This window comes from Poecilia latipinna, unplaced genomic scaffold (genome assembly GCF_001443285.1).
Source record: "Poecilia latipinna isolate Pla-1442-1.1 unplaced genomic scaffold, P_latipinna-1.0 Scaffold120, whole genome shotgun sequence".
NCBI lineage: Eukaryota > Metazoa > Chordata > Actinopteri > Cyprinodontiformes > Poeciliidae > Poecilia > Poecilia latipinna.
Genome location: NW_015112736.1, coordinates 595,664 through 607,247, shown reverse-complemented (window position 1 = coordinate 607,247; position 11,584 = coordinate 595,664). Strand labels below are relative to the sequence as shown.

At 39.6% G+C, this 11,584-nt stretch overlaps 1 protein-coding gene across 1 annotated transcript in view; it reads left to right on the top strand.

The window, feature by feature from the left end:
• Nucleotides 1-11,584, top strand: part of ctnnd2a (catenin (cadherin-associated protein), delta 2a) — a 139,145-nt gene that overhangs the window by 89,172 nt on the left and 38,389 nt on the right. The window contains exons 13-16 of the mRNA XM_015028331.1: nucleotides 108-225; nucleotides 2,771-2,953; nucleotides 7,739-7,912; nucleotides 9,288-9,438. Coding sequence (XP_014883817.1) covers nucleotides 108-225; nucleotides 2,771-2,953; nucleotides 7,739-7,912; nucleotides 9,288-9,438 — 626 coding nt within the window. The remainder of the gene's footprint in view (nucleotides 1-107; nucleotides 226-2,770; nucleotides 2,954-7,738; nucleotides 7,913-9,287; nucleotides 9,439-11,584) is intronic.

Here is an 11,584-nt window from a genome sequence, read left to right as displayed (position 1 = left end):
GGGGAAAAATTTTGGTTTTTTTTTAAAATTTTAAAAATTTTTTTTTTTTTTTTTTTTTTTTTTTTTTTTTTTTTTTTTTTACATGGCTTGTTTTTGGTGTGTTTCAGAAATGTAAGCTCAGCAGGTGAGGAAGCGCGACGGAGAATGAGAGAGTGTGACGGCCTTACAGATGCTCTGCTCTACGTTATTCAGATCTCCTTGGGGAGCAGCGAGATCGACAGCAAGGTATTTATTAGTTCTCCCCTGAAAATGTTGGCTTTTTTTTTATGCACAAACTCTGCATTTCATTCTGAAACGTTTATCATTTAGTCAGGGAAGCAAAGAGTCTTTACACTACTTTGTCACACCAGAAACACTTGTACAACCTTCAGCGTAACCTTTGAATAAAACGAAAGTGCAGCTGAATCTCCCCTCATTTGCCAATTACCACTAGGATAGCATTTTTTTTGTTTGTTTCGAAGGAGTTTATAGTTCACTAAGCCAAGTTACAGCTTTTATATGTAAAGTATTAGAGCATTTGCTGCAGCCTATTAAGCCAGCAGTCAAAGTTGAGTGAATTTGTGTTCATTCTGCATTTTTCTGTCTCAGAACACATTCATGTTGGCGCGCGGTATATATAAGCGTGTGGAGGCCAGTCAATATTACATAAATAGTGCTTTGGATGGCTGACTTTTCAAGGTCTCCCTGTCTTCCAGCCTTTTCTAAATGGCCATCCTTAATCACTGTTTAACCATCCTCCCCTCACCACTGTTTGACTGCAGTCGCCAGAGGACTGACGTTGCCTCAGTAACAAAGACTGATTGGCAGATCAGCCATCTAATGGTTTCTGCTACAACAAACATGGACAAACTCTGTTTGCCCTCCAGTTCCATTTTCTTGTTTTTTAGTCTTATTCTGGATCATACGTTGTGCTACTCGAGCTGCCGTAGAGTTTGGTGTGTCCTGTAAATTACTTAGAAGGGAAAAAAAAAAATATCACAGTGACTAAAAATCTCAATTGCAGAGAATTCATATAAATTCAAACTGTAGTAATTTCAAATTAAACGTATTTTATTTAGATGAAATGCTTTGTTTATTTAGAGCCTTTAGTTGAGTTTAGTTTTGAATGGGAGCTCAATCAATGAATCAGAACAAACATTCAGGGCTCCTGACTATGCAAACATTTTCAGACATTTTAATAAAATTGTACATCAGGATCGACAAAGGGTATTTGATCGACAACTATAAACTGCAAGAAAAGAAGTTTGTCTGATTTTTTTTTTGTTTGTTAAACATGTGGCATAAAAATAAAAGCAGTTTTACACGAGTATATTTGTATGTTTCTACAAAGTAAGACAAAGTGTCCTAACGGTATCCTAACAATGTCTCAATTGTTTTCTTCAGTACTTTATTCTGAATTTTGATGAATATATTTATCATTAACTTCCTTCTATGTCATGTGTGCTTCTTTATAAAAGCCTTCGTTTTTGATAATAATAATCTCAAGATGAATTCAGAAACTACTAACATACGTTTCTCAAGTGTGACCCGTTCGTCCTCAATATATTTGGCTTCATATGACCCGACTGCATTCTCTCATATTTGTATTTAATCGCAGGAGTAATTAAAACTGAAGGACCTAGAAGCCGAGTACAACATTGCCTGTCCATCGCATTATTGCTTTCGTTATTGTTTGTGTACACACGTATTATGTGTATGGTTTTGTGACTCGTGGGAGTGTAAGGACAAAGAAGAATGTGAGGGTATAGATTCATAAACAAGGACATGCAATAAAAAAAAAAGACCAACATGTAAACAAGTGGCAAACTTATTTTCCTGAGGATCCGATAAATGTTACACATGGTGGGGATGCCGATCCATACGTGACCCCAGTCTCACAGCTTCGAGTAACACAGAACCGTCCGCAAGTGTCTCTGCACTCTATAAACCTTGTATGCTATAATAAAGGAGTTCGGAATAAACGTGAAACAACAGATCGAAATATGAAATGTCACCGTAAATTGTAAATTAAACACAACTCCTCCAACATCATTCTGTAATAGACTCTGAATAGAATTTCAGACATGACTGCAGCTCACTGGAGTGAGACATTGTTTTTCTTTGTTGCATCTCTTGAGGCTGTTCAATTACACTCCTTAGTCGTCTTTGTGTAAACCAACGGTCAGACTGCGAGAAGATTGATTATTCGTCTTTGATCATTTCCACTCTGCTGATTTGATGACTCCCCTTTCTCAGCGATACACAAATGCGCGCGGGCGGCTGCGCAAAGTCTCGGAAGCGCGCTTTTAAGAATAGACAACAAACGTTGTAAGACATGGTTTGTCCGTGTACGGGGGACACACACTTCCTCACAGGCGCGGCGACTTTAGGGTTTGCCTCTGCACCGAGTGTTAAATGAGCTGTGTGATAATATATTGGGTTTGTCATTTTTCCTCATTTACTTGAGTTTTTCTAATCTCATTTCAAAGTCAGAGCTAACAAAATGCAGAAAACATATTACCTGAGAGATTATGGACGTTGTTTGGTTTCCCATCTGTCTTTCTCATGGGTGTCGCCTGGGGGTTTATATTATATATGAGTGGATTTTTTCTTTTTTTCTTTCTTTCTTCCTTTCAAGCGATGCCTTGTTTTTGAACTTCCTTTTTTTTTTTTTTGTTTTCAAACAGATCTTTCATTTCAACTTTTGGACTTTAACCATTTATCTTTTCTTCGTCTCATCTTCCTTCTCCCCACACCATTTCTCTTCCTCCTGCGTTTGCTTTATCTCTAGACTGTAGAGAACTGTGTTTGTATTCTGAGGAATCTGTCATACAGACTGGCTGCTGAGACATCCCACGGCCAGCAAGGTGGTCTCGAAGAGCTGGATGGGCTGCTTTGTGATTCAAATGGATGTGAAGGGGAGAGCTCCGGTTGCTGGGGGAAGAAGAAAAAGAAAAAGAAGGGAGCTGAGCAGGTAAAGGGCAGAAGTAACAAAGTGATTTGGGTTAAAATGGAACATTAAACATGTTTTTTTTGTTGTCATGTCGGTGTAAAGAAACGCGTCTTTGGGCGACTCACTGAACTTCATCACGGCTCTGTGTTTCATGCAGGCAGATGGAAGTGGCGAATGGCTTTAGAGCAGTTTTTATATTTTGACATCAGGTTTAGTTTAAAGCCGTCTATGCCGTTTCAGTTCCACTTTTTTTTTTTCTTTTTTTTTTTTCCTCAGATATTCGGGTAACAGAGTGGTCTTAAAATACAATCCCAGGTCTCCCTGTGGAACACAGCAGTACATGGGCTACCACCACATCGATTTTGTAATTTAGCTGCAATTAGACTGCAAGAACGTTCCCCAGAGACAAAAGAATTTTGCGGGGTCTTTTACCTCACCGTCTGTGTTTCAGAATGAGGAGCGAAATAAAATACTTTGATCCATCTGAGGAAGATTTTTTTTTTTTGTGGGGTGTAAGGAAGCCTTGGTACTCTGCTTCCCTGTAGGACAGCGATTTTTAAATGAGTTTGCTTTTAAGGATCTATTCTAAGAATATTCCAGAAATAGATTATTTTCCTCCCAGCTATTTAACTCTTGTGATCATAGTTTTAGTAGAAGCAGACAAAGTTCCTGACATATGATTGAATTCACAGCATATAATGTTGATACGTAGAAAAATAAATAGATGTGTCTTGCATAATTTGTTCCCTCATTCATCCAGTTGTTTGTTCTCTTAACAGCCTCTTTCCTCCTCCTTCAATTTTTCTCAAATAGACATGTGGCTGTGTAATGTAAGATCAGCTTTATATGATGAAACAGGAAGATGCTGTGATCGACTGTCCTGCTTTTAACAGGGACATGAAGTAAATAACAAAAAATAGAATGAAAATGCCGGATCGCTGTGTGCCCTTCAAGCTGAGTTTGAAAGACTTGGCTTTTTGAATAATTAAAACCAGTTTTCCGCAGTTAGTTATACTTTACATTATTAAACATTTTGAATCTGCGCTTTTTTCAATAGGATTATATTCCTCAAATGTATCCATCATTTCCACTGTTGATGCATTTCTTATCCAGGTTGTGAATGGGGTCTGCCGTTTTTGGGGACACCCAACGTCAGGCGTTTTGCTTTTTTTTTCTCCACTTTTTTGTTCCTATTTAAAGTCAAAGGCGTTAATTTGTAATTGTTTTTAACAATAGTGGTTACCTCTAGTTTTGCATTTACGAACATTCCACTTGCACAACTCGGATATATGTGACCCAAAATATACGCAACCAATTATGCCACCCGTTTCCTATACTGTTCTTTTTTTATGAAGAGAATTGCTTATTAAATACGCTAAAATTAAGCATTAATTTATGGTTGAAAATGATCAGCACAGTTGACTTTTCTTGATGCTTTTAAGTTACATGAAAACATAAAACAAGCCCCGGTAAGAGGGCTTGACTGTAAGTTCGTTTTTGTTTAGTTTTCACATTTCAGTTTCATTTTTTTTGAAGCATCAACTGTTTGCTCCAGGGAGATACATGAGGCATCAGTGTAAACCTTTCTTCAGAGAAGGTCCTAAGGGTGAGGAGTTGATCACAGACATTCAGATTAGACACTCAGCGTAGATATGTGAGGGATATAAGCTAAGAGACTGGATTAATTATAATTATAATGTGGTTTTGGAACCAGCAATAGTACTACATTGCTGTTCTAAAACTATAGAAAAAAAGCCTGTTGCTGTTCTGTTTTCATCTTGACCAGTGCTGTCAACTCGACCAACTAACAAGACTAATCGGAGGTTCAGAACATATTCAGCAGGGAGCAGTGGATGCCTTTCAAGAATCTGAGCTGATTGATTCTAAAAATATTTGATTTGGAATGAAAAAAATAATAATTTCATTTCAATATTAGCAACAGTTGGTCCATAACAAGTTCTTGCATGAACTCGTGTCTCCTTCTGCACCCAAATACAACTACTGGACTTCACTGAAATTTTGAAACAAATGTTACACAACAAGAGTTCAACAATGAATGAAGTCAGCAGTTATTTGCTGGTTATTAAACCACACAAAGAAATAATTCTACTTTTCATGAGTGTGTTGCCTCTGTCAGAAGCCTTCCCCGACTGAAAACAAAAATATGTAATATGCAGCTGTTAGCTAGGCCATGCTTCTGCCCATTAGTGCGACATATTTCCCTTTCCGTTTTAAATCCATGATGCAGACATCCACACATACGCTTCTGGTTTGCAAAGACATAATCTGTTCAAATTTCCCTGTGGCTCTTCCCGTTACCCCTTAACTGCCACCCTTGCAGCAAGAATGCTCTGGGTTTGAATCCCAGTTTGGAGTCTTTCTGCATGGAGTTTGCATGTTCACCCTGTGCACATGAGGATTCTCTCCAAAACCCAAAACACGACTGTTTCATCTGATTCGTCTCTCTAAATTGCTATGAGTGCGTGGTTCTTTTTTCCCTGCGCGTTCACATGTTGCCTTGTGATGGACTGGCAGCCTGTCCAGGAGACTGCCGGAGATGTGCTGCATCCCCCCCCCCCATGACCCTGCAAGGTTGATTGGGTATAGACAATGGACGGATGAACTTCCCTTAACATAGCACCAAGGCTCTGTCTAGATAAAGGCTTTGAGGACATCACTGGTTTACTTCTGCTCCACTCCACCCGGGTTCAGTTTGACTGACAGCTCAGCCATACCTGGTGAAAACCTATCAGTGTGTCTGGCAGGGGAAATTGCTGTGCAGCTTAATCATGTGACCTGCTCTGTCTGTCAGCAGCTAACAGGGTGCACCTACTCAACACAGCAGGGCACCAACCCCTGACTGTCTGCACACGCACAAAGTGCAAAACAGGAATCATTCAGGGCACAGCTAAGAGGTACAAAGGCACTTTGGTTTTTGGAGGTTTTTTTTTGTTGTTTTATTATCACTCATTCCCCACCCCAGTTTGATGATTCCAAGGGCAACTGCCCACATTGCCTCCATCAAAAACATTCCTGTATACAATACCATCTAGGACACAGAACAATGTGAATTACTTAACATTTTCTGCACACATTAGACTTCCACACGTCTTTGATTTTTTTTTAATTTTTTTTTCTCGATCAGAGAATCTATGTATAGATCAAAAAAACGCATTCCCCATCTTGCGCACTCGATAGAAACTCTCTGAAGTCGCACGCTTCCCCAGTTTACCTGGAGACAAAGAGAAGGGGAATCAGTAGAGCAAAGCCGAAAGTGTTGACAGAAAGATGAAAAACGCAGCAGTCTGAGGGGTAAGGGTTAGAATAAAAACAGGGAAGCAAGGACATAGAGATCCAAGTAGAGAATTGAGAAAGGCAGACGGAGAAAAAGGGACAACATAATAAAGAAATATGAATAAAGTGGAGGCAGTGAGGTTTCTCCTTATCTGAGAGAGGCGTGGAAAGAAAAACCAAGGCAAAACGACACAGAATTACAATGGGTCGGAATAATGTTTTCCAGAGATGATCTAGCTGTTCGGAGTATCATAATGAATGTTTTCTGGAATTTGTTCAATTCCAGTAAAACTTATATATTTACAGACTTAAAGAAGTCTTCCTGGAACTGAAAAAATCCCAAGATAGAGACATGGTAAAACTGGCCTGTTTGTACAAATGAGTACCTCCATTTCCAGCAGTGCAATAAGAAACAGATCTGACTGTTAGTTCTTAAGTGTATTTGCCGTCATCTTTTGTTTTCCTATATCCTAGTACGTCGTGTTGCAGCACTATGTGCAGCTGCCTCTGTACCAGAGAATGTCCTGGATGCCTTTTAGGTGACAATAAGGAGCAATGTTTTTCAAGTTGCTAAAGATGACAGATGACAGTCTTTTGTTTTTTTTTCTTAAGTCAAAAACAGCGAAATGTATTCCTTCCCAACACAGAAGAGCTGTTATTTGTTCAAAACCACTGCAGCACTACAGTTACAATTTTGTATTATTAAGGAATGTTATGTCTAATGACAACCTTCTTCCATAATACGACATTCTTATTATTGAAGAATGTTATTAAATAATGGCACATCCAATGAATTTCATATCAGCAGGCTAAAACACAGTAACTATGGTAAACGTAGAAACGGCAGACAGAAGCTGCTAAAAACATCGGTGTGCAACATGTATGTTGAAAATGAAACGTTTTCCATGTGAAACATGCAAAACAGACGGCAACCGTCACTGTTGCTTGTTTGTTACAATTAAAATTTCACTACACGCACACAAATGTCATTTACTTAAAAGCTGGGGCTGCTTTGAAAATGTCTGATCATGACTGATGCCCCAGTCAGAGATTTTTCTCATCACCGATTTCTGTGAAGCTCTGGCCTGCAAATACTGATTGCTGATCATCATTTCTCTATAATCATTGTAGGCAACAAGAGGACACTTTATTTATGTCTTAGCAATAACATGGTTACCGTAAAATAAGACTGTATTTTAAAAACGGCCCAAAATTACAGAACTCTCTGTCGGTGTCACTCAAAATGTACAAACACAGCAAAATATTTTAAGTTATGGGAGCAGTCAGTCTTGCAACAAAACTAAAGAGGCCTCTGACTGAAGGCTGCTGCTGTATGGATTAAGAAACATGCTTAGCTTCCTGTTTTCTGCTGACTTATAGCACCGTGTATTGTGACAGCCTTTGGATGCTTCCACACAGCAACAAGCTGACCAGTATGAGCAGCGAGCACAGTTTCTTGCTAAATATGAACTTAAATTACAACTTTGTGTCATTTGCTCTGATCTTTCGCAGTGGGATGGCGTGAGTCCCTTTCCCGACACAGCCGAGCCTCCCAAAGGGGTTCAGATGTTGTGGCACCCCACCATTGTGAAGCCATACCTCACTCTGCTTTCTGAATGCTCCAATCCCGACACGCTCGAAGGCGCCGCCGGAGCCCTACAGAACCTCGCTGCAGGCAGCTGGAAGGTATCCACAGACCCGAAAAAGGAGTTCAGATATATTTTTCTTTGTACTCAAAATCAATATCTACTTCCCATTTGATTTATTAAAATAAGATAGAGCTTTTCATTAGCTTAATCTCCTCTCTGACCCCATTTTCCATTGTTTTAAAATGCCACGTGTGTAGAAGGGATTATCGGCGAGAGGTGCGATGAAAATTAGAATTAGAATGGTCATGCTGAGCAAGATAAGTTACTTTTTTTCTTTTTGAGATTTCAAAAGTCCTGTTGTTTCATAAGGGGCCATGTAAACAAGCACACTTAAGACGGGGGTGAGGATTTGTTCTTGAATGAAACAGTGTTTCCTTTTACTCCCACAGAGCAGAAAGAACTTCCACTTATGACAAAGTCTGTCAAAACAGTATTGCATTCGCTGACAGCAGCACCCGGCTGTTTTATTAGATCTTAATCTCGGGAAGTTTGCGTTATGAACCTTGTAATATTATTCCGAGGCAATGCACACGTTTGTTATTGTTGCTTGCTGTTTAAAATGCACCAGGGACTGGAGGAAGACTCCACAAGGAGTGAACCGAGGGAGGAGACTACATGACTATAATGGATGACTCAAGTGGCCATGGTACTGTCAGGGCAACTTGTGCCTCCAGGAAGAGATATGAGGGTTAAAGACGGAGTATACAGTGTACCACTGTAGGGCGGCCTTGGATATTTATATAACTGCATCGTACGGCTGTTTATAAGCAGCCTGGCTGTCCGATAAGGAAAAGAATGCATTAAAATATGGTAGGTGAACGAAAGAAAATGAACACAAAAGGCAAAAGCAAGAAGGGTTGCAGCTGAGAGTATTCTTCATCAGTCTTGTCGAGATGCCTGCGAGGTGTTTGCAACTGATTTTGATTTGATAAGCACTTCCACCGACAGCAGAGTGGACAAAGAAAGCGTAAGAGGCTGAATAGGATGGCTCTTGAAAAATCAGCAGAAGAAAGGAAAATTGCAGGAGCAGGTGGTCCTCGTGTGTGTGTGTGTATACTTTTTCATTAAATAAGATCTGTCTCTGTGTTTCGAGAACATATCTGCTGACAATGTTGGCGCACTCTCTTAGCTCTGCACGTTTAGGCCTAAGCCAAGACATACGATTGTCGATATCTTATGATGAATCAGTTCCTCAAATCCCAAGGGGTCGGGAGGAAATGATTCCCTATTTCTGCCATAAAGATGAAGAAAACTGTGAGTTTATCTCTTTGCAACAGTCTGGAGAAGCTGAACGAATCTGTACTTTGCCATCACAGATCAGCATCGTTTAATCTAAAAAAAGTGTCATAGATTCTGATTTAGATTGTTGTTGGAAGTCTTTAACCATCTTCTTGTCATCTTCTTCCCGGAAGTGGTCAGTGTACATTCGGGCCGCTGTCCGTAAAGAGAAAGGCCTTCCCATTCTGGTGGAGCTACTGAGGATAGACAACGACAAAGTAGTTTGTGCCGTCGCCACAGCTCTCCGAAACATGGCGCTGGACATCAGGAACAAGGAGCTTATAGGTGAGTTATGATAACTGGATTACTCCAACAAGGATTTATTCCACTACCTCTCGTTATTGCATAGATTACCGACATTTCTATTCTCTTTTTGTAAAGCTTTGACTCACTGACACCAGTTTTATGAGATTCCTGATTTAAGCGTTAAAATGCAAGAAGATTTAAGAGGAAAATTCATAATATTGTTCTATCTTCCCTGTCATGTGCAGTTATTGCATTTGGAGCAGATGTGACATCACACCATCATGTGACAGAGTTAAACAGTTTCTGGGATTTTTTGTTGGTTGCTTGGTTTAGCATTTGTGTTTGCACAACAATTACAAAAACATTTGTCTCATTGCATATATTTTACATAGAGAATGTAGATTCGTACTTCAATCATGAGGTTCCCAGCATGCGGCCAATGTTTCGGGACTGTCCTAACGTAGAGCTGGTCAGTTTCTGCTCTTTCTGTGACTTGCTGAGTTTTAAAAAGTTACATTTGAGTCTTCTTTCCTCAGCATCACCATCCACACCAAAGTTTGTGGCCAGTAGGAACTGGTAGTGCTTATTAGGGTGTGTTCACTGATCAGAAAAAAAGGTTGGCTTTTTGGCTAATTAGAGTCACCAGATGGTTTTTATAAACATTTCTACTTTTAGGTCAGAAAGATAGTTGCACATTTGTTTGTGTGTGTATGTCTGAAAAACGCATGTATGAAACTACAATTGCCTTTTTTGCAGACTCAATGTGGATAGAAGTGAGAGGATAGCATTGAGATTAATGTCAAATTTGTATGGCCTACGAATATGTTTTGGTTTCACCTTTATTTTTTGTGATTTTGTAAAGTAATCATTTTCATATTTTTCCATCCAGCATAATGGTTTTTATCTCGCCATCAGTTTAACAGAGACTATTACATGTTGGACTCTGAGAGACTGAGATTAATAAAGATTATACTGTGCCAGCTGTGAGTTCAGAAAATAACATGAATAATGTGTAATTGAGAAGGAAACGCTGAAGAGAGTGGGCGAGAGTGGTAGCAGATCAAAGGCTCGCATTAGTCTTTGAAAAGTACACTGGGTAATGAGTGAGCCCCAGTCAGTCTGGTAGAATCAACACATCTAGAGATCATTAGCTAACCTGACTCATATACACTGAGTGTGTGTGCATTTCCTTTTGTGCCTTCAAGTGTTTTCATGTATTAGACACATCCTTTTTTCTTTGTGGCTGTCCTCTCTTTGCTGCTGCCGGGCTAGTGCAGCAATAACAGGTCAATCATGTCGACCGAAAACCAAAAACATCTTTATCTCTCTAAACAGACACCTTACACACACACACACACACGAACGATTTTATGTATGTGCGCGTGCGTGCACGTTTTTTTGGTTTTTTTTTTCCTCTCTATCTCTAATATCTCTGACAATCTTAGCTTGTTGGTGGGCTCAACGGTTTCTATAGCAACTCTGGCACCCACTGTTTCACGCTGGAGGCTTTTGAAACATATCTTGGTTTTGCAGCAAGTTGTTGTTGTTCCTTGTTGCGGAACAACAAGGAATGCCGCCGCCAAGGCTCAACACGCCCCCCTACTACGCTCTGGCTGACGCACAGCAGCAGATTAAAGGATAATTAGAGCTCTCGCGCAGGCGCTTTGCTGGCTGTGAGTGATCTCCCTTTTGTGATTGTGTTTGTTTGTTTGTTTGTTTGTTTGTTTGTTTTCTCCAGTCTATCTGCAGACAAATTAGCACGGCAGATTAAAATAAACAAACGATAATTATATACATTTTTTTTTTAAATGTGAAAACATATCAGCTTAACAAAACTTGGACATACTACAGCAAGTGGAATGCTTCGGAGCAACAAAGGTTGAATAGTTTGACCCTGCAAAAAACCGACCAAGTGTTGCTGCAGACATTGTTGCGATCTTTTTTTATTCTGCATGCAAAGGAACAAACGTGCAGTAGTTGGGGGACTGCTAAAACTTTTACTCAATTGATTATCACCTGAATGCACAAGTTGTCCGATATTTGTAATTGTATAAATATCCAGGTGTTATTTTGAAATATTTTGGGGGTGATAATCTACAGCCCTGAGGAAAATTCCAAAAGGTTCAGTCCAATAAGTGAAAAATCCTGTGAGGTCATTTAAGCCCGTCTGTTTTCCCTTGTAGGA